General features: G+C 41.6%; 2 protein-coding genes across 3 annotated transcripts in view; both read left to right on the forward strand.

The window, feature by feature from the left end:
- Nucleotides 1-3,091: 3,091 nt before the first annotated feature.
- LOC109137046 (patched domain-containing protein 3) lies at nt 3,092-7,776 on the forward strand. The gene is made up of 4 exons (XM_019254172.2): nt 3,092-3,799; nt 4,758-4,879; nt 5,887-6,032; nt 6,140-7,776. Exons 1-4 carry the CDS (start codon nt 3,092-3,094, stop codon nt 7,708-7,710), a joined length of 2,547 nt encoding a protein of 848 aa, XP_019109717.1. The 3' UTR covers nt 7,711-7,776.
- Nucleotides 7,777-12,833: 5,057 nt separating this feature from the next.
- Nucleotides 12,834-21,979, forward strand: part of gpr158a (G protein-coupled receptor 158a) — a 70,261-nt gene continuing 61,115 nt past the window's right edge. For both annotated transcript variants that reach the window (XM_019266957.2, XM_019266958.2), the window contains exon 1: nt 12,834-14,054. In XM_019266957.2, the coding sequence (XP_019122502.2) occupies nt 13,168-14,054 (887 nt within the window). In that variant the 5' untranslated portion in view covers nt 12,834-13,167. The remainder of the gene's footprint in view (nt 14,055-21,979) is intronic.

The raw sequence follows: 21,979 nt of genomic DNA on the forward strand, positions 1-21,979 counted from the left end.
GTTCAAACTCTGAACTCGTCTGTGATGGAGTCATGACCTTATGGATTAGTTAAAAAGAGAAAAGAAACAAGAAACTTTTATTCATAGTTGGCTGTGAAACTAGAACATCCTACACTTTGTGTTTTGTTTTTTGACATCCTGACCTTGTATTATGAATTCAGCTGGAGGATGCTTGATTTTCTTTATTAACACTAAGCTTTTAGCACGAAAACATGTGTGTATATATATATATATATATATATATATATATATATATTATATATATATATTATAATCCAAGCTGAACTGAAGAAACCGTTGTGGTTCCAACTTCTTAAAGGTGAAGATCATTTTAATAATTTATTTTTAAGGTTTGAACTTTTGGTTTAATGCAAAACAAACATTTTCAGAATTTTAACGAATAAAACAATGAATCAATTAATGGCACAAATAATCAGCAGATTAATACATCATGAAAATAATAATTACTCACAGTCCTAATAATGTATCAAGTCATAATAATCTAATGACATAGTATGTTACAGCTACATGGATCTCTTTAAGTACATTTTACTGATTAAATGAAATACTTTACTTTTACTGAAGTAACTTTTTATGGTACTTAACTTCTGAATCTGAATTCTTCCTCCACTGCTGGAACAAGTCATCTGATGTGATCTGACAGTATGTGCACGTCTTTGTACATGTTTGTGTGGAGTTGCCTTTTTGTACACCGTCTTATTAAGACTATTATTGCATGGTGAAGCGTCTTTCTCCGCGATCAATGCTTCTTTCTGGAAGCAAGAGCCAAACAATCAGCCAACACATCTCAACATCGTGTTCACCCGAGGCTTCCCTGCTAATTACCTACGATGGTAATTCGCACCCCGACATACCTCCGTGAAGTGTGAGGAAGAGGAGGAGAGAAAAGAAGGTGTCGACAGGAGCTCGCCACCAGAAGATGATTGTTAGTGGATCGAACTCATTTGCACTTTGATGCAAACCCAGAGCTGAACAATACGCATCGGTGCCTGTCTGCTTTAAACAGTCTTTGATAAGCACACTGGGCAAAAAGCAGCGATTCACTTCAAGGTGAACAAAATAACCGAAGGGTCCTGAAACAAATTACATCTAACTGATGCCTCCATCAGGCTCCTGGCGACCGTCTGCCAGGATCTCCTCCTCTCTGGGATGAAGGAAAGAGAATCCATTTCTCACTCAGAGAATGAGAAATCAATGACCCTGAGATGGATCCGTGTGAAATGAGATATGAGCTTTGTCTCGTAGGACTCAAGGCAGGGCTCGGATTGACAGCTGACTGACAGGGGTTAACTACCAGGGAAGGCCGAACGGCTTGAAGGTGTAAAACTGACCCTCTCGGACTCTCACTCCAAATATATGTGGAAATGTTTGAGATGTTTGAGGGCAGGGTTGAGACATGTAAGATATTCCTGTAACTGACGGTTCACTAAGCCCCATGCGCGCTCCTTCCTCACTGCTTTCTGCTTTCGTACAGAGCGTACAGTGCAGTTTATTGGTCAAAATTTGTGTTTATTCAAACAACAGATCCTCGATTTCAGTCAGGTTAAAGTAGCTGCTCAGTACCGGTTTACAACCCTAGTCAAATTGTGCACCTGTAATGGGAGTAGCTCATTCCATATGGCACTTATCTTGGGAAGGTTCAAGTCCAGCATGGCTCACAGTATAGAGCATGAACTAATACCAGTTCACCTACTTGATAAAGCCGAGGTGCAAGGTACTGAAACCTTAACTGCTCCTGTGGTATTGCTACGTGTCTGTGTGTCACGCCACCATCCCTCCACATTTGCATGTCTGTATGTCTTGTATTTTTGGGCCTATATATGTAAAGACTCGATGTCATTCACCCAGTAAAAAACAGCACAGAGCTAAGATTTATTAGATAGCCAAGAGCACGGCTTTGTCAAAGTCTTCCGAGTGCTGATAACTGCAAGAAAATACAAGTTTCTAACAGATCCGGGTGAAACTGAATCACTTCATGTCGAGCGCTCTCTGTGATTTACAGAGCTTCAAGGCACAGGGATAGTTTCTTTGTGCAATTCATATAAAACACTTTACTCACTTTATCGTACACTTTAGTCTTAGTGTAATATATCCTATTTACATTGTATTTTTAGATCTATTTATACAGTCATACTTTAATATAGTTTGTACAGTGTATAGAAGAGTCAAACATATTTTCCATATTCTATTTCAGTATATTCAGTATATTTTGTATTATACGCATATTTATATTTTTCTCGTTCTATGTTAGTATATTTTATATTTTATATCTTTTTTACAGTATTGTATTTGTTCTTGTTTCTATCTGTTACACACTTTTAATGCTGAGCTTCCTCTTGTCCAACACATTTTATTGTATTGTTGACGCTGTGTTAACTCGCATATGATAAATAAACCTGAAACTTGACGACAGCAGATAGATTACAGGAGTTTTACAGTTAGTCACCTGCCGATGCTAACACTTACACCTGAGCGTATGAATACAGTTTAATAATTTCCTCCCACGTTCCTTCAAAGGAATTCCTATAAGTCCCATTTCCATGAGGCTTTTATTGTTTATCATACTGATTATCAACTGATTGCATTTACGGTAACTGGGGTATACTGATAGTGTCATTATCACAGTGGTTGACCTTTAATCTCCATCACAGGCAAACAAACATCATGTGCAGTGAGATTCTTAGTAATTTTACTACTTTGTTATCTCCGTTTGTCAGCTGTAACACCAATCAAATGACCAAATACACACTGATTTAGTTACTTAGTTGTGACACGCCTGTAAATACTTGTAAAGTCATTTCATTTGTCTGTGATTTCCTGTAAATCGTGTCAAAGTCCGAAAAGTTTTTTCCGCTAACTCATATAATGTCTCTGTTTTAGGGTTGGGCTTCATCTCTTTCCCTTTATCAGTATGAGATTAACAGTAATAGCACTTTCCCAGTTTGTTTTATTTTCCATCCGCAAGGTAATTATCAAGCCTTTATGGCCAAAAAAGACTTGAAATGCTTCTTCCGGTGAGTGCTCAGCCTTTAAAGGGATGCAGCTCCTTCACATCTGTGTATTTCTGAAGATGGGCTGCAGACGCACCGACTGCCTCTCAAAGCCTCTGTCGGGCCTTTTTGAAAAACTTGGATCGCTCGTCGGCTCATGGCCTCTCTATTTTTTTGTAATTCCTCTTGTGCTCACAGCGGCGCTCAGCGGAGGCTTCGCTTTTCTCAAAGACAGGGAGGACAATGACTTTGAGCGGCAATACACTCCCAAGAAAGGACCCTCGAAGGCAACCAGGGAGTTTGTCAAGGAGAACTTCCCCTACAATGACTCGATGTTTTCAGAAGAAAGGTTGTACGACCCGGGCAACTTTGCATCCCTCATTGCTGTATCAACCAACAACTTGAATGTGCTAGCAGATCCTGCCTTTGAGGAAATCCTCAGACTCAACAACAAGATCCTTAATATCACTGTGTACGATGGGACGCTAGGATTCAATGACCTGTGCGCAAAGGCCTACGGAGAATGCGTCTCAAACATCATCCTAGACATCGTCCGCTCTAACGAATCCAGCATCACCTACCCGGTGCACACATACAGATCCAGCCCGGTGTTCCTGGGTTCTGTGTTAGGCGGGGTTCATGCTGTCAACAACTCACTCATAAGTGCCAAGGCTGTAAAACTCTTCTACTACTTAGATGATACAGAAAGCAAAGCGAACGCCTCAAGATTATGGCTGAGAGGATTTAAGAAACTTTTATCCGAAGAGTTGGACAAGGAACACATCGACGTACGTATCCTTGCATATTTCCTTTAAAAAAAAGAAAAGATGCAACATGTTTGGTTGAACTAAGATATAACAATGACGGTTTAATTTAACATTCAACAACTACAGCTCCTATGAGGCTTTGACAGCATACCGACCAACGATTTTCAAAGTTATTTTTAAGATGTACATGCAGGCTTAAATCTTGCTATTTGCTATAAATAATTGAATAATTGGGGCAGTTTTGTTGTTGAGTTTTTTACTTTTGAAAATATCAGATCATTGTGTGAAGGTCAGATGTAGAAAGGGATTCAAAAGGCATAGACCACAATCCACTGCAAGACTTTTGAACAGCTGTTTTGGCTCCATTTAAAACCTGCAACCAATTCCCATGAAGAAGGTTTTCATATTTTTTATTCATTTCGTTGTCCACTCATATTTCCAGCACACTCTGTCTTCCTAAGTGATTATCTCAAGGCTCTTTTAAAGTCTTCTTGTTCTGGTGGAGGAACACAACCCAATTCAACATTTCATTTTATGTAGATATAAAGATATTAACTCTGCCCCTTGTGTGTACTCGCAGAACTAAATGCACTAAGTTCGAAAGTCAATCTGAAAGGAAGCTGAAGCATTAAAATAACTCCCTGGATAGATTTAACAACACGAAATGGACTGTAAAAGTAAATAAAGGTGAAGTTTGTCTCATAGCTGAACATGCTGAGGCATTAACTTAGTATCTAAAATAATAAGGTGCGAATAAAAAAAGCATATAGATGCATTTTCTGAACATATTAGTCACAGCGTGTCTGCTCCCACTCCATCTTCCTCCTCCTTTTGAGATAATGTGTTTGGCAAGGTTGCAGACTCGCTGCTTTGTCCTGAAATCCAAGCGCTGCTGTCACACTGTCCACGTCAAAACACTGCTGTCTTGATTTGACTTGAAGTGTTCACGTTGGCTTCTTTCTTTCTTTCTGCTTGTTAGGTGTCCTACTACACCTCCAAATCCAAGCAGGAGGAGATTGACAGTCACACCACAGATGGCTTCCCTTTATTCCTCATCACTTATGCCTGCGCCATCACCTTCTCGCTGATATCCTGCCTGAGGTAAGAAGTGATCAGTGACTGTCACACAGTGAGCGATTTTCCTGACTGCGGGCCAAGTCCAGGACGCAGAGAGCTGCTGTTTATCAGAGTGACTGGTAGACAGGGTACATGTAACGATTTCAACATCCCCACAGGGTTAAATTTAGATTTAAACTTTATTTATAAAGCACATTGCATGCAGACGTGCATCCCAAAGTGCTTCACAGAGCAAAAACAATGAATGTCATTTAGCAAAAATAGAGAATAGATAAATAAAACTTGGCCATACAATAATAAAATGTTAGAATAAATAAAAAACAATAAGAAAAAGGTTTAACCTCTTAAGCCCCAGAATCTTTTTTAGGCCTCTGCTCGAAAATGACGTGACCCAAGTATATCTCTGCAACCACAAGGTCTATTTGAATCATTTTGGTGTCATAATAAATAAATAAATAAATAAATAAATAAATAAATAAATAAATAAATATTCTTTGGCTGCTGGTTTAATGAGTTTTTGTAATAGAGCCGTGTAGCATGAAGTGTCAGAGCACCAGCAATGAAAATGTGGTGAGTGGGTTGACTTTATGACGCTGTGCCGATTTTGATATTTGCTAATTAATTTGCTTGGTGTTGTGAGTTGTGTTTGGTGTGTGTAAATATGACTTATACGTGCTTGTAGCAGAGCTTCTCCTGTTTCATTTAATGTGCAATATGACTGTATTGTTACATGATTAGTACAGTGTTTCATGCTTTTTGTTTGCAAAGTGACCCCAGGGTGCCCCGATTGGGGTTAAGCTTAGACTTAAGAGGTTAAGAACCAGTGCAAGGAAACCAAGACCAAAAAACTGTAACAGTAAAAACAATAAAATGTGAAAAGTAGGTTAAAATAGCCTTAAAATAGCCTTAAAGGAGCAGTCAATTATGAAGCAGCTCAAATAAAAGCCAGTTTGAGTTTCTTATTCTTACAGAGCATTGCTGATTTCGATTGCTGATGTTGCAACAACACTCTATCTTTACCTCCTTCACAGATTTGACAATGTGAGGAACAAGGTGTGGGTGGCTGTCTTTGGCGTCCTCTCCGCTGGCTTGGCTGTTCTCTCCTCTTTTGGCTTGCTGCTTTACATCGGAGTGCCGTTTGTTATCACGGTGGCAAACTCCCCTTTCCTGATACTAGGTGAGAGGAAAAAAGCACCCTCGATTACGATACATGTTCCAGATTATAGTTTTAGGTTGGTCCATCAAGTAACATGCTGAATTTGTACGTACAATGTCTTTTTCCAGGAATCGGCCTCAACAACATGTTCGTCATGGTGTCCGACTGGCAGCACACCAACGTTAAAGAGCCAGTGTCAAAACGGATGGCTCACTCCTACAAAGACGCCGTCATGCCCATCACCATCACTGCCCTGACCGACGTCCTCAAGTTCTCCATAGGTACCACGTCGGACTTCCCGTCAGTGCAGTCGTTCTGCTTGTACACCACCATCTCCATCATATTCTGCTACATCTACACCGTTACCTTCTTTGGAGCCTTCCTGGCTCTAAACGGGAGGCGAGAAGCCAGCAACAGGCACTGGTTTACCTGCATGAAAATACCGACAGACAGTCTCGATGATCGTTCTAAGATACACAACATCTGCTGTGTGGGAGGCAGCTATGATGAGGATACTGGAGCAGAGAAAAAACAGCCAGCGAGTAACTTCTTTAAGGATTACTATGGCCCGTTTTTGATCAAACCCTGGGTCAAGGGAGTTGTAATCTTCCTTTATGTGGTATATTTAGCTGCAAGTATTTATGGATGTTTCCACATACAACAAGGGATTGAGCTGTACGATCTGGCAGCTGATAACTCCCATGTTACGAGATTTAACAAGAAGGATAGAGAGTATTTCTCTGATTACGGTCCATCTGTGATGGTTATCGTTGGTGACGAATTCCCGTATTGGGATAGATTAACGAGATTAGGACTTGAGGAATGCATGTCGAGTCTTAAAAGGCTCCCATTTGTAGATGAGGATATCTATACATCCTGGTTGGACACCTACATATCGTATGCTAAAGAAAATAACTTAAACATTGAACATAAATATCTCTTTATCAAACATTTAGCACCATTTTGGGATTCATTTCCTTATTTCAAGCAGGATGTGAACTTCACAGGAGATTCCTTTCACGCATCCCGGTTCTTCATTCAGACTATTAATATTGCCAATGCCAGTCAGGAAATCGACATGCTTAAAGGTCTTAAAACCACCCTTGAGGGATGCCGTGTAAAATCTATGTTGGTTTATAACCAGAACTTTATCTTCTACGACCAGTACGACGTAGTAATCAAAAGTACGATTAAAAACGTCATCGTGATCACAGCCGCGATGTTGCTCGTCTCTCTCCTGCTGATCCCAGACCCCCTCTGCTCGTTATGGGTGGCTTGTTCGATCACTTCAGTGACTGTCGGGGTTACCGGCCTCATGGCGCTGTGGGACATCCAGCTCGATTCCATATTCATGATCATTTTCACCGTTTGCATCGGCTTCACCGTCGATTTCTCCGCCCACATGTCTTACGCCTTCGCTTCGAGCAAGAAAAGCTGTCCTAATGACCGAGCCGTGGATGCTCTCGCCAGTTTAGGCTACCCCATACTTCAAGGGGCCTTTTCCACCATTTTAGGGGTGTCGGTGTTGGCTACGTCTGAGTTTCACACATTCAGGATGTTCTTTAAGATCTTCTTTCTTGTGGTGGTGATTGGGATGGTTCACGGCCTCAGTTTCATTCCAGTAATTATGACAATATATTCATGCCACTCAAATAAAAACAAAAATAAAGACGAGAATTTGAAAATGAGCAAACTATGACCGAAGCTGACACATATAGTTAGGTAGATCCATTTCCCCTAATATTTAGGAAGAATGTGTATAAATTAAAGTGTGCTGTATTTAGTTAAGTTCATTTGAATGCTATTTTTGTTGCCTTTTTCTTAACGGATGAGCTTTTTATGATGTTTAATGATTTTCTGTATTCGTTGTTTTATAATGTAACCATAGTCAATTGTAGTTTATGTGTCACATGACAATAAAGCCTTGTGTTTCATACTGAACTGTGTGTTGCACTGTAAAACTGACTTACATAGAAGTTGACAATAAGAAATAATACACTCATTCAAGCATTTATATGCCACGGCCAATAACATCATATTATCATGAACGTGTTGATTAAAGTAGAATACATCTCATCAGCCAACTTTTAGTCACTCTAAAATTGCGAAATACAACCAATGACACAAGATATGTAATAAAACGGCACAATTTAATTTGTTTAATTTAATTTTTCTTTCAATGATGTAGAATTAGTTAAAAGGTATATAGATATTGTCCAGCCATGTCATAATTGGGTCACAACTTGGATGTGAATTGCTGGTTAAATCTCTCAGCAATCTGCCTCATATACACAAAGGCTATTTGAACATACGGCATTTACAAATTTCACATTTTAGTTTATTACAGTGATAAAAACTTCAGCTTATCTGTCCTTTTATGAACCTGCACTGTCCTGATCTGAACTGAGCATGTGACCATCTGTTTATTCTAACAAAAACACTTGGACATGAAAACTCTATCAAACAGTATCAGGACTATGTTACCACCAAGGTCAAGGTGAACTGCTCTAGGTGTTGTGATTCTCCAAAGGCCAAGAGATGTTGAAAGTGAGTCATGAAGCCAAGACAAGAAGTAAGGGTGTTTCCACATATCTGCAATAGTGTTCTTGGTCTATTTAAGCAAGAATAAACAATCCCACGGGAGTTCTCTTCTCTCCAGGTCCAATCTCGCCTCCTTAACAATGTGTGATCAGGGTTCAGAGGCAGTATGACTTTATACTTTTCAAATGTTGCATTATTCCAAACTGTTTGAATTTCCGGCAATATTTAATCCCAGGATATAACGTTGAAGACATTGCATTAACATTAAAAAAAAACATTGTGCATGCAGATGGTTCGCACCTCCAAAGAAGCTGCAGCAACATCAAAACAGATTAGATTAGATTAGATTCAAATTAGATATACTTTATTCATCCCACCACGGGGAAATTTACTTGTGACAGCAGCAAGATATAGAAACAAAAGTAGAAGAGGCCAAAACAAAAAAGAGACACAATAAACAGACAGAAATATCTAAACTACACAATGACCACGAAAAAGTAATCAACCTTCAAAAACAGACAAGTACTGAGGATAAGTGTGGCATGATATATAAAGAGTATTGTAGTGTAAAGTGACCATAGTGTAAGTGATCTTGCAAAGAAGTGACCATAATATAAATAGCATTACAGAAAGAGAAAGGAAAGAAATGTTTGTCAAAAGCACACATACAATTCTTTAAATGGTGATCCACAGTCTGAACACACAAACCAGCTCCACTCCCGCAAGGTTTTGGACAATACAGCTGTCTTAGATACACTGGCCTCACATTTATATCAAGTTTTCCTGATTATTTTCTATGCAGCGATGGCAGCTGCTGGATTTCATGTCTCCAGCTGTTTGTTTACAGATATCAACATTTCAAGCAAACATCCTTGGATGCACCAGCTGAATGTAGGTTGCTCAAGAAAATCCAGGAGGTCTTCAGGTTCCAACTTCCCCAGCATCCCCCGGTGGCCGCCGTGCACGCAGGCGGACTCCCAACTCTGTCACCCTCCGTCACGCCTGTCATCCTCACCCCGTCCTCCTTCCAGGACGAGATGCCTCTAGGCCCACACAGCGTGACGTGACATGGCCCTACACCCATCAGAGAGACAGAGAGAGAAAGCGTAGAGTTCGAACTAATAAGAACGAGGGAGACTGATAGATTGGTGACAAAGAAATAAATCAGATCAGACCTTAATAAAAACCCAGATCCTTCAGTAAGAAAAGTGAAATATAAATGATGTTTATTGATTAAATACATGTCTCAGTTGAAGGGGAGGCATGACTGAACTTCCACATCTCAAGTAGACCCTGAAGGTTTGGAGAAATGTTTGACAGGATGACTTTTATTTTTGCTGAAAGAGAAAGCACCAAACTCAAAACCCTAAAAACGGTAAGCCTAACCCTAACTTAGCCATTTCTGTTTAGAAAGATGACTCTTCTCTCACACATACAGTTTGTTTGTTGAATTTATTTGCGGAAGCCTTTGTGGAAGCCATCTTGACCTTGTTGGTTTGAGCAAATTAAGAATACACCTCTCTATTCAAGAGGTCTGACCTGATAGACCGGTTTGAACCAGAGAGACGGGCTCTTGTGCTACATATGAGAGATTAAGTTATCTTCAATGTTTTCTCTTCCTCGTGTTGTCTCATACTACCCCGCACTCCACCTTGCAACAATCAGTGTAACGTGCCGGAGATAAGAAGTCCATGTCAAGGTCCAAAAAGTCAAGAACTGAAGACAAAGTGGCTCCAGACGTCATATTAGTCCATTCCTGTGCCACGATTTACAATCTCAGACTCGGAGGGGGATTTCTCCTATAAGCCTGCAGCGCCTCAGGGCCCAGGTTCAAGATCTTCACATGAATTCTCAGAATCTCAGAAGATCTTTTTGAGGGTTTCCATCCCTCCGACACTTCCAGAGTTGTTATTGTTCCCAAGATAGATGCTATAGTGGATGGTTCTTTTACTGATTAAATCTAATTTTACAAACTAACACTTAAACATTGAGTTTGAATATGAAATATAATGTTCTTTTGGCAATACAAAAAGCAGAGAAACACACAAAGTCTTCTTTGATTTGCCACTTTTGGGGACTTCTGTCCCTTTGTGAGCTTCTGAGTTATTTACATGAGACCAGCATTGACTAAAATGAGTTTTTCTGTGCCACTGATAAGCATTAACTGCCCCAAAATGATTGCGTTTGGACTCTTATGTGTATTTTGTGGCTGGTAAAGACTAAATTCGCACCTTTTATGATGTAAAATCAAAAGCTGGGTCTCTATTTATTATTTAGTCACAAGATTTTGGAACCTGGCTGCAGAGATTTGCTCCCATTCGGCCACAAGAGCATCAGTGGGGACAACTGTTGGGTGATACGGCCTTCATCAGCGTTGCAGTTCATCCCAAAGGTGTTGGAGGGGTTGAGCTCAGGGCTTCGACACCAACCTGGGAAAAAAGGCTTTTCTCTTTAGACCTTAATTTGTTCATGAGGGCATGTCGAAATGAGAAACGGTCTTTCCGAAACCGTTTCCACAAAGCTGGAAGCGCGCAATCGATCACCGGATGTAGCATTATGACTTCCCTTAAAGGCCTTTAAAACATATGCTCTCAATTGTCTTTTTACTAAGAGCAACAGGAGACTACGTGAACACGGTGACGAAGAGGGTTGGAAAATGGTGATGTGACGTACTTAATGCATCAGGACGTGAATCAGGAGCTGGTGACACATGTTTGGTCACAAACATGCGTCACTGATGACGCACAAAGACCTAAAGATGTTTTTCATACCTTGATTTTTGCTTATTATGACAAATATTTAATGTTATAGTGAAACACGTCTTTACAATTAAATTTAAAGTTCCTATGCCAATGCATCAATGTATATGGACCATACATGTGTACATGCATATTCACATTATGTCTGCTGTTTCCCATTTTTGATGTGCTTACATACATAACACAGGAGTACACAGACATAAGTGCAAAATATATTTCAATGAAAATAATTTCCATCCATCCATTTTCTGTAAACGCTTATCCTCATCAAGGTCGTGGGTCGCCAATTCATCACAAGGCTTGAAAATAACATACTGGGAACAAATAAATAAGTAATTATATACAAAAAAAATAAGTGAAAATAAATGAGTAAATAACTAAAAAGAGGAAACAGAGGGGTGGTCATGCTGTGGGGAGATCCACATGTATCTTTTTGAAGTCTCAAAGTTATTTGATCCATCTGCTAAATTTCTTTAAACCTTCTCGGCTCACATGTTGTATGATGGGCGATCAGACTTTAACCATTTTATTGTGCTGCCATCAGTAATATCTAATATCGTTGTGTGTATATATATATTTTTTTACCTTTTCCATTGATGCCAATTGATATTAATCTTAGTATATGCCATGTTTCATCGCATATCTTATTAACATATAAGCAAAATGTGGTGATCCCCTCCCATGTCCTCCTTTTCTTTTTTTTTTGTGCCCTGTTTTGGATTTCCTGTATTTATACAGAAATGTATAAAGTTTATTCATTGTTTATAAGATTATTTATAGAAATAAACCAAGAAACAAGAAAATATTTCATGCTGAATATTATAGAAATAAACCAAGAAACAAGAAAATATTTCATGCTGAATACTATTGGACATATAATAAAATAAAATAAATTGAGATAAAATAAAATCTCCAGGATGATATGAGTCTTCATGCATAGATAGATGTTCATGAGTTCTCCAGCAGATCATTTGATTTTTAATTATCTATCTATTGTTTTGAATTAATTGATTAAAAAAACTCGACTCCTGGGTGTCAAACTGAGCCCAGATCTCCTCCAGTCGATCTAAAACGAACGACTTAATGTTGATAAATCACCGGACTTCATCAGCCTGAGCCTCGGACAGCTCCTGTCTCCGCTCCACACAAACTGCTGCGTCGTGATTGACAGAAGAAGCGACCAAACGCGGATCAATGGCGCTTGTGGAGCCCTATGAGATGATGAAGAAGACGGGCTTTACGCGCACACGGCTCCCTGATCCGTGTGTGTGTGTTAGTGTGTTAGTGTGTGTGTTAGTGTATTAGTGTGTGTGTGTGTGGCTCTCTGTAAGGCCTGTGCTTAATGCTTGTTGTGGTCGGAAGAGGGCGGAGTGCGTTTGTCATCCAAGTGAGAAGCTCCACTGACTCAAAAATATATAAATATAATAATAACCTGCCTCCTTTACCCCTCCCTCCCTCACTCCCTCCCTCCATCCCTTGCTTCCTCCCTCCTCGTTTTGATTCAGTCTATGCTGCCTGCACGCAGGAGGAGAGAGCGGAAAGCCAAGACAGTGAGACAGAGAGAGACAGAGAGAGAGGTGGTGGGGGGGAACAGCTGCAAGCGGATACCCAACATCAACAAGCTGCATGAGGCATCAGTAAAGAAGAAGGAGGAGGACAGAGAGGGGGTTCCTGTGCGTGTTTTTGCCAAGAACAAGAGGCGTGGAGCTCGCAAGAATATCCTACAAGTGGCGAAGCGATGCGTTAGCGGCTGAATTTCTTCCCAGCACGCCCGCCCCGCAACGACACTGTTTTTATTCCGAGGAGCGAGCGAAATCAAACATCTGTGGACGCTTTGACGGTGAGGGGGGAGAGAGATGGCTGTTTTCCGGCTGTCGCTGCTGCTGCATGTGGGATTTGTGATCGGATCAAACCACAAATACGCGCAATGGTCAGCGCACGGGGAAGATGCGAGAGCACGGGAGGCTCAGACGCACAGTCGGCAGCTGGTAGCGCATCTCCGTGCGCCTCAGCATCCTCCTCCTCCTCCTCATCCTCATCCTCTCGGAGGGGAGCTGCCGCAGAAAATAGAGGAGCATCTCCCCAGGGTGGTCACGGCTTTTCTGCACACGGGCGACTCGACCACCTTAAAGCACGCCAACTGCTCGCGGAGGTACGAGCTCACCTCTCTGCGGGGAAGGTCACGAGTCACCCCGCATCACTCCATGAGCAGCGTGTTGGATACGGTGCTGCACGCCACAAACTTCCTCAACATGATCCTGCAAGCCAACAGGTCCAGGGAGCAGAGTCTCCGGCGAGACATTGAGTGGTACCATGCCTTAGTGAGGAGTATACTGGAGGGTGACGCCAAGATCCACCGGGCTGTTGTGACTTTTAGTGCGGATTCATCCGTGGAGGGGGCCTCGGTGCTTCTCCAAGCAACCAGGGCCGGTGGAGAGATAGTCCTCCAAGATCTCTCCAGCATGGCCCAGCATCACCTGCACAACCGCACCGCAGACACAGAGTGGTACCACGATGTGAAAGACAAGAAGAAGCCCAGTTTCAAAAAGAGGGTGCTGAGTCAAGATTTCAGATCAGTTGACAATTCTTTGAAAAGAGGAGAGAGTTTTATCCCGGACAAGACCCACGTCAAATGGTCTGCGCCCTACCTGGAGTGTGAGAATGGGAATTTTGTCCCCCGTTGGCTTTTGACCTTATCGGCTGCTTTCTATGGCCTGAAACCCAACCTGGCTCCTGAATTCAGGTAGGCACACCGCCGAAGCCTGAGCGAGAGATGTTAGAAAAGCTGCTAAACAACAAGCTCAGTCAGGCTGTGACACCTTTACTTAACTACAGCTGTGTTAATATCAACCTGCAGGTGAGGTCAGGTGGGTTTAAACACCTACACATCCCCAAACGTGCCGCCAAATAGGGCGATCACATCCCCAAACATGCCGCAGCCTCCCACTGGCTGGCCTCCCCCCCTCTTGTTATATGAGGGGGGTTTTCTTCTCTCCTCCAGTCTGACAAGGATGCTAAAAATAACCCTGGATGTAGCAGTGGTGGAAACCTCTGGCTGCAGGCCCCTAATTCATTTTTCAAACTCACTCTGCTGCATGCTTTACTACTCAGGAAAAAAAATGTCGTGTGCCCTTTCTTTTCCTCTTTTCTGCTGCTAAATCTGTGATGAGTCAGACCCTTTCTGTTTCTGATGAAGTCTTACATCTGATGTTTGGGTTCTGCAAATCCATGTCCTAAAGCCACCCCTGCTTTGCAGCCTGCTCGTGTAATGTGCCATGTTTATGCCCTACTGGTCCTGATGTGCGCTGGAACAAGTCAAGTGTAAAAGCTCCATATGATCCTGACCAACATCTTCCCAATGAATATTTAATCCAGATCACTACTTGTGTGTGTGTGTGTGTGTGTGTGTGTGCCGCCTTCGATGAATCTTTAATTGATACACTCGAGTCGCTCACACGGGCAGGCACGGATTGCAAATGAGTCAAAACCTGCAGTGATTACGCTGTAATAGGCTATCAGCTACCTGGTGTTATCCCAGACTCGAGCCTCTCAGGGCAGCTTCACTCACTTAGTCTCAGTCTGAAGCAATCTGATTGGAAATTAGCCACCGACGAAGAGTCAAACCTGGTTTTACACCAGAACTTCACTTTACATTTAATTTACGAAGCTTTATGATTTATTTTCCTTCTGCGGGCCGATGGAGCTGATTTGTTGTCCCCATAAGATCGAAGGTGTGACGCGCGTGGGCGTTGTGGTATTGTTTAATGTCCCTGGAGAGTGGACCGCTCAGCGCCACTGAAAGAAAAGTCCCGCTGTGCTTCAAGGAGCAGGAGAGCGACATCCTGCATGAATCTGTTTCTCATCGATCACGTTTTCCATTGTGCATAGTTTCACATGTTGGGAAACACGCCTATACTTGAAGGAGTTAGATGAGAATTGATACCACTCTTTTATATATACATACTAAATATGAACCTACAGCTATAAATAGTCTATATAGTGAGGTCTCATTATCTTAGTTTTAGGTTTTATTACATTTATTTACATTTGGACAAAGCCAGCCCAGCCTGTTTACAGTCTTTATGCAAAGCTAGGCTAACTAAGCTTCATTTAGTATTGATCTTCTCATCTAATCCTCGGCCAAGTGAATAAATGTATGCCCTGAAATATCAAACTGTACCTTAAAAACACGTTTTCAGTTACAAGATCTTAAAAAACGGGAATCTCAAGTTCACTATTTTGAGAAATAAGTCTATTCAGCGTCTTGTGTGGAGCTAGAGGAGCTGATTGACACCTCACTTTGTGTTCGCACGTTAAATACGAAGCTCCCAGCAGCAGCATAGCTTAGCATTAAGCAGGAGGAAACACAGGGCTGCAGGAAGTCATGGAAACAATCCGTCACATGATCTCCCGTGAAATGTTTAATAGTTTGTTTGGTTTATCTAGTGTATATCTAGCTGACTTTGGCAGGTTTCGTTCTTCATATTATTGCCTCACAGGGATGATAGCGGCATATTTTAAACACATCATCCCTCTCTTTGGTTTGTTTCTTAACCGTCGTCTTTCAGATGCTTCATATCAAAGTAGCCGGGGCGGTGCTTTCCTGCATCCTGCATCCTCTCTCCCTGTACCCTGCCCAGATAAGAAAGAGGAGAGGACAGGGTAATATAGCTGCCTCAGACATCGGCTCTCCTCCGTTTCCCCTCCAGATGAATACACAATCAATACGACAATGAATTAATAATGAAAGATGTAGAACAACAACCCTGCATGGGCCATCTTGATTCCAGCCCCCTTTTTAAAAAGCTTCAGTCACTTCCTGTTTGGGGTGATGATGTTGCCGCAAGCAAGGTGACTTCTGTTTTTTTCCTGCGTCTGGAGGTGCTTGGAAATTTGTGCACATTTTGTTTGTTGAGCGCGCAAAGGGCGCTAAACAAGTAGTGCGACTTGTCAGAGCAGGAGTACATGGACGTGTGTTTGCGATAGATCGACCTGTTGTTTCTGCGAAGGTGTAAGAAATCGCACCTCTCGCACTTCATCTGCTCGCTTCCTGTCTGTCTCTTCAGCTGCGCTCGAGTCACGGGGGAGGCAGCTTAGACCACACACACACACACACACACACACACACACTGTTTTCAAGCGTGCACAGTGTGTATTTGTGTCATTTGCAGAGGTTGAGACATTGTTCTGGATGATCCGCGCCGTCCTAATTGGCAGACACATCCTCGTAATGAATGCAAAAACACAGTTTGAAGAAACACCCAAAGTGGGAATACACAGAAGAGGGAAGCACAACACACTGTACTTCAAACTCACCTTTCACAACACGGATGTTAATTGCCTTGAGGGTGAAGCTCAGGCAGCGTGCAGCAGGGCTATGATAAGGCGAAGTAATTGAAAGCATTTAAAAAAAGTACAACGAAACGTATCGATTTTGTTTTTTGCAGCGGATTCCTCCGAAGGCCACGTAGGTTCTAATTAGATGGCAGAATCGTCTTCATTTACGCTTGGCTTAGCGCCCCCATTTCTCTGCACGAGCGGCTGAAGTCTGGACAGTCTGACTGCTGTGGGACGCCCAGCCGTCTAACAAGAGTGGGAGGCCTAAAGCTCCAGGAGGGAGCCTGCAGCATCTGCTTAGATGGACAACATCCAGGAACAAATAGGAAAGGAAACCCCATGAATCCCGGGACTGAGCACGATAATATATGATGGTAAACTGTGATGAAAGAGAAGATGCACGATGCAGTCTACCGTCGTTGATTTTTCCACTGAGTGCAACCTGCAAAGCAAAGCAGGGGTAAAGATCCCCGAGGTGCTCCAGCTGACGTCATTGGGACTCCGCTGCTCAGTGAGGTGGCCTGTCAATACGACGCCTTCCAGCCAGTAAATGTCAGTAGGAAATCCGACGACCAGCCTCTCTTGCCTCGCTGTAAATTGATGTTATATTCCTAATAATGCTGCTAATGACGGGAATAATCTGGCTGATACTATCGATGTAACTCGGCTGCCTCTCGGAGGATTATAAATCTGTAATATCGTTACCGTAGGTTTATCCTTTGGTAATCTGGCGTGAGAGAAACAGAGCTGTTGTGTTGGAGGAGGACGGAGAATTTTCATTTTTTTTAAATGCCATCATCATGAGATCATGAGCAAATTATTTCAAGGTTCAAGGTATCTTAATAAAAAAGGGGCAATTTGTGGTGAGCAACACAAACATAACATAAATAGCACAAATAATACAAACAACCAGTAAATGAACAATAAATACATGCCACAAAACAATTTCACCATGAGCTGTTGAGCAGGCACAAAGGAGTTTTTATATCTGTTAGTTCTGGATTTTGGTAGACCTGATCATAATAACATAAAACAGGAGTTAACGGGGTGAGTGGGGTTGGTCAGGACCGACTCATTTTAAGAGAACAAAGCTCGTTTTCTCGTGATAACGAATTCATGCACCTCATTATCTCGATAAAACAAACTATACTGGAGATAATGAGATCATTTATCTCGAGGTCATGGGATAGTTTGCTCTGGTTCATTCCATCACACCTGATTTCAGCCTTCACCAGCGAGTATACTGTATTTAGCGAGTTCTCAGACCCCTCCAGCAACTCTTTCAAGGGGCTAAACGACAAATCTTGTGGCTTTTCCGTGCTCCCCCGTCCCAAAGCACTCACAGGCGGCCCAGTCCTTGCATGAAGCCGCCGCTGGCTGATCCATTACATTACATTACATTGCATTTAGCAGACGCTTTTATCCAAAGCGACTTACAGAGGAGGACATAAGCTGAGAAAGGTGTAAAGGAGCACAGAATAGTTGTTAGTTTTATTAGTTTTGTTAGGCAGGGAAGCATTCTCGAAACAGAAAGGTTTTTACAAGTTTTTTAAAGGTCGAAAGGGATGTATGTCATCGGCATAGCAGTGGTAGGAGAAGCCGTGTGAGCGGATAACATGGGACAGCGAGGTGGTGTAGATGGAAAACAGAAGGGGACCCAGTACCGACCCCTGCGGCACCCCCGTGGAGAGGGTATGAGTCGATGACAGACGACCTTGCCAAGACACATTAAAGGAGCGTCCAGCGAGGTAGGACTCGAGCCAGGAGTGGGCAGAGCCTGTAATGCCCATGTTAGTGAGTGTGGTTAGGAGTATGTCGTGATTGACTGTATCGAAGGCAGCCGATAAGTCGAGAAGGATGAGTACCGATGATTGCCCTCGTGCTCTGGCTGTTTTTAAGGCTTCTGAGACAGATAGTAAGGCTGTTTCGGTGGAGTGGCCACTTCTGAAACCCGACTGATTTGGGTCAAGTAGGTGGTGATGGGTGAGGAAGTCAGTGACTTGTTTAGAGACCGCCCTCTCAATGGTTTTCGAGAGGAAGGGAAGCAGTGACACCGGCCGATAATTTTCAACCAAGGCGGGGTTAAGCGTAGACTTTTTCAGTAATGGCGTAACTCTGGCTTGTTTGAAGGTCCCAGTATTAGGTTCAGTTGTTTGGGTGGATTGTACTCACTTTTTGTCTCTCTCGTGACGTTACAAATACATGCACATGGCCGATTATGCAATTTAGTTGATGGTGTCCTTTAGCGACTTTTAGGAAAGCCAATAGCTACTTTCCTTACCGAGGAGTTGGCAGCACTTGGCCTTCACTGTCATGACTGTCTGGGAGGAGGCATAACATAACAGCAAGACTGATGCATTGATCGATAATGGGTCGAACATTTTCAACGGCATCTTATCTCTGATAAACATTAATAATTTGAGGAAACAACCTCTGGTTTTCTCTTGATAACGGGTTGATTATTGCCTCATCTTGAGGTAGCAAAACAAAAAAAGCTTGTGAGCTTTAGGTTTTGTGGACAAAGGACCTTTAATATATTCATTACAATAGACGACAAACACATGAATGGAAGTAGAAAGTTGATACATTTGATACTGCATGTACGTAGAGTGCTGTTACGGAAGATCAGGCAGATATCTCTTTGTCCTTTAGTTCATTTAGTGTATCTCGCTATAATATTTCCACAGAGGGATCATAACACTTTCATTATATCCTATCTCGTGCTGCATCCCTGCTGTCAGCAACAGACTACTGTATGATTTTAATTTAAGGGTGAAACATGGAAGAGAAACATGCATGAAGATGAAGTTTATATAAGATGATATTATAATTACGACGGTTTAATTCTGATGCAGCGTGTCATCATCAACGACAGTCAGACTATCAATCAGCTGATGTTCTCCGCTCAGCTGTCAGGTTTCCTTTGTCAGCAGCTCAGAATTATTGAACGATCTTCCGGCTCGGTGTTTTGTCTTCAGAGGAGTGTCTTTAATGACAAGAGCGTCAAGAGTCCAGCTCTCATTAAAAATAAAAAAAAGTCTTTATTTGCTTTCAGTGACAACCGCTTCGCCACGGGTGCTGTCTATTTTGATGACCAGCGACAGAACTCAATAAAGTGTCCCAGGTTCCATTGAAACTCGGGAAGACAAACCAGCATCGTGCCCGGCGGCTACACTCACATTAGCTTCTGCCCGTCCTGTCATCTTAATGCATTTCCATCACATAAGAGACATTTTCCTCGGGAGGGCTACGCGCTTCTTGCGTTGTGATTGCTCCGTGACATAATGCATGAACTGTGCCCTTCTAAAAGGACGGCGATATGTACTCGTCAAGGAGAAAGGCAGGACAGGCGCGTGCATGCAAGTTCATCTGGGCGTGCATGGATAAGCTAAAGGATAATGCTTAAGCTTGTCCATGTTCATATTATTCTTGGTTTATCTGCACAGACATCGAGGCTTATTCCAGAAGAAACCTCCGTATTCTTCATTCTCTAAAGAAAAAAAAAAAGTCTTCAAGCTTTGCAGACGATATTATTATTTATATGCATTAATTCATTCAGTGATTTATGATATACAGTGGTCCCTCATTTATCGCAGGGGATACGTTCTAAAAATAACCCGCAATAAACGAAATCCGCGAAGTAAGTTTTACAATTATTATATATGTTTTAAGGCCATAAAACTCCTAACCACACACTTTTATACACCTTTTTACACGCATTTTGTACAGTACTCCCTTAGTTAATCAGGACGCAGAACACAATGCGCGTTCATACTGCATAGTACGCTGTAAAAAAAAAAGTATGCAAAATTACACTAAACAAATCCGCAAAACAGCGAGTCCGCAAAAAGTGAACCGCGTTATAGCGAGGGACAACTGTATTTAAATTCTATTGTACTGTGTATGTTACGGTCAATTACGTGACACCCGGAGACGGAAATTGAAAATCTACAACAAAAACAATCATTTCAAAAAGATGTAGCATTACAAATGGGATGTTTTAGTTGTTGCATACTGTTTAGTAACTCTAAACAGGACATGATTATGTAGTGTGTTCACTCTGTAAAAGTTAGATTATTTTATGTGCGGTGTAAATAAAAGAAATAAATGGGCAACTCACGGCTACAGTGAAAATCTAATGAAATTCAGACGGTGATCCGAAATCTCCAGGAAATAAATAAACATTATGTCTGATTTGGTTTGTGTTGGGCAGGCTACTTGAAAAAAGAAGTTACTCAATGACAAAACTCATTACATAACTTTTTTTATTACTCAGCAAAGCTCCTTTAAACAAGCCTCCACACTCACGTCATATTTTCTACATCAAATATAGAAAACAATTAATAAGCTGCTAACGTATGGTCATACCTTTCAGACAATTTTCCATAAGCCCAATTTTCACCAGTTGTTGTTTTTGTTGTTGAGAATTTTAACTTAATTTTTGTATTATAGTTTCTCAACAGAAACTTGTTTGTGTTAATTTGTTTACTGGTTTGCAAATACTTTTTATTTAAAGTTTTTCTGAAAAAATTTTGATAATAAAGCATTTTCTATTTTTTAATTATTAACTTTGTCCTAATAAAAAAAAGGAAACATCACAAAAAACACTTAAGGTCATGAAAATTAGTTGAGATTTAGCAATTCAATGACACATCCACCTTATTTATTGAAAAGTATCGGTATCAGGGATACTGGCCTGTATTTACTCGGTATCGGATTGATACCAAAATATGCAGTATCGCACACCACTACTGCAACGGTATCAGGACACAGCTATTGTTAGTGAGTTATACTATCCTTTATTAAAAAAACATGAATGTAAAAAACATAAGCAGCTAAATTGCTGATATCGGCCTCATGTTATCACACCGCAGTGTCCGTTTAGTCTCATGACAGATAGCTAATAACTGTAGAAAAGATTCTTATGCAGCGGCTGAGCTGGCATTAGTCTTAATCTATTCACTCGCTCTTCATTGTTTCACCGCGTCTCTGTGCCGGAGCAATTGATTCACTATGAAATGAATTTGACAAAAATCTCTTCTTGTGCTACCGTTACTTGAAATTCAGACTTTAACCACGACCTCCTGTTCTTCACAGTGCAGCTAAATGGGCAAATCAATCTGAGGGAGCATTTTCCAGGCCTGAATAGAGACATGCAGCTCAAAGCGTATATAGGCCTGACATTCAGTATTCATTCATGAATACATCAAAGACTGACTCGTAACAAAGAGGACACACACGGAGGGCTTCGTTGCAAGAATGTTTTGGTGAATATCCCTTTGTACCCGATAAGCAATTACCCAGATATATCTACAGTCAACTTCATAATGC

Source organism: Larimichthys crocea, chromosome XXIII, assembly GCF_000972845.2.
Source record: "Larimichthys crocea isolate SSNF chromosome XXIII, L_crocea_2.0, whole genome shotgun sequence".
NCBI lineage: Eukaryota > Metazoa > Chordata > Actinopteri > Sciaenidae > Larimichthys > Larimichthys crocea.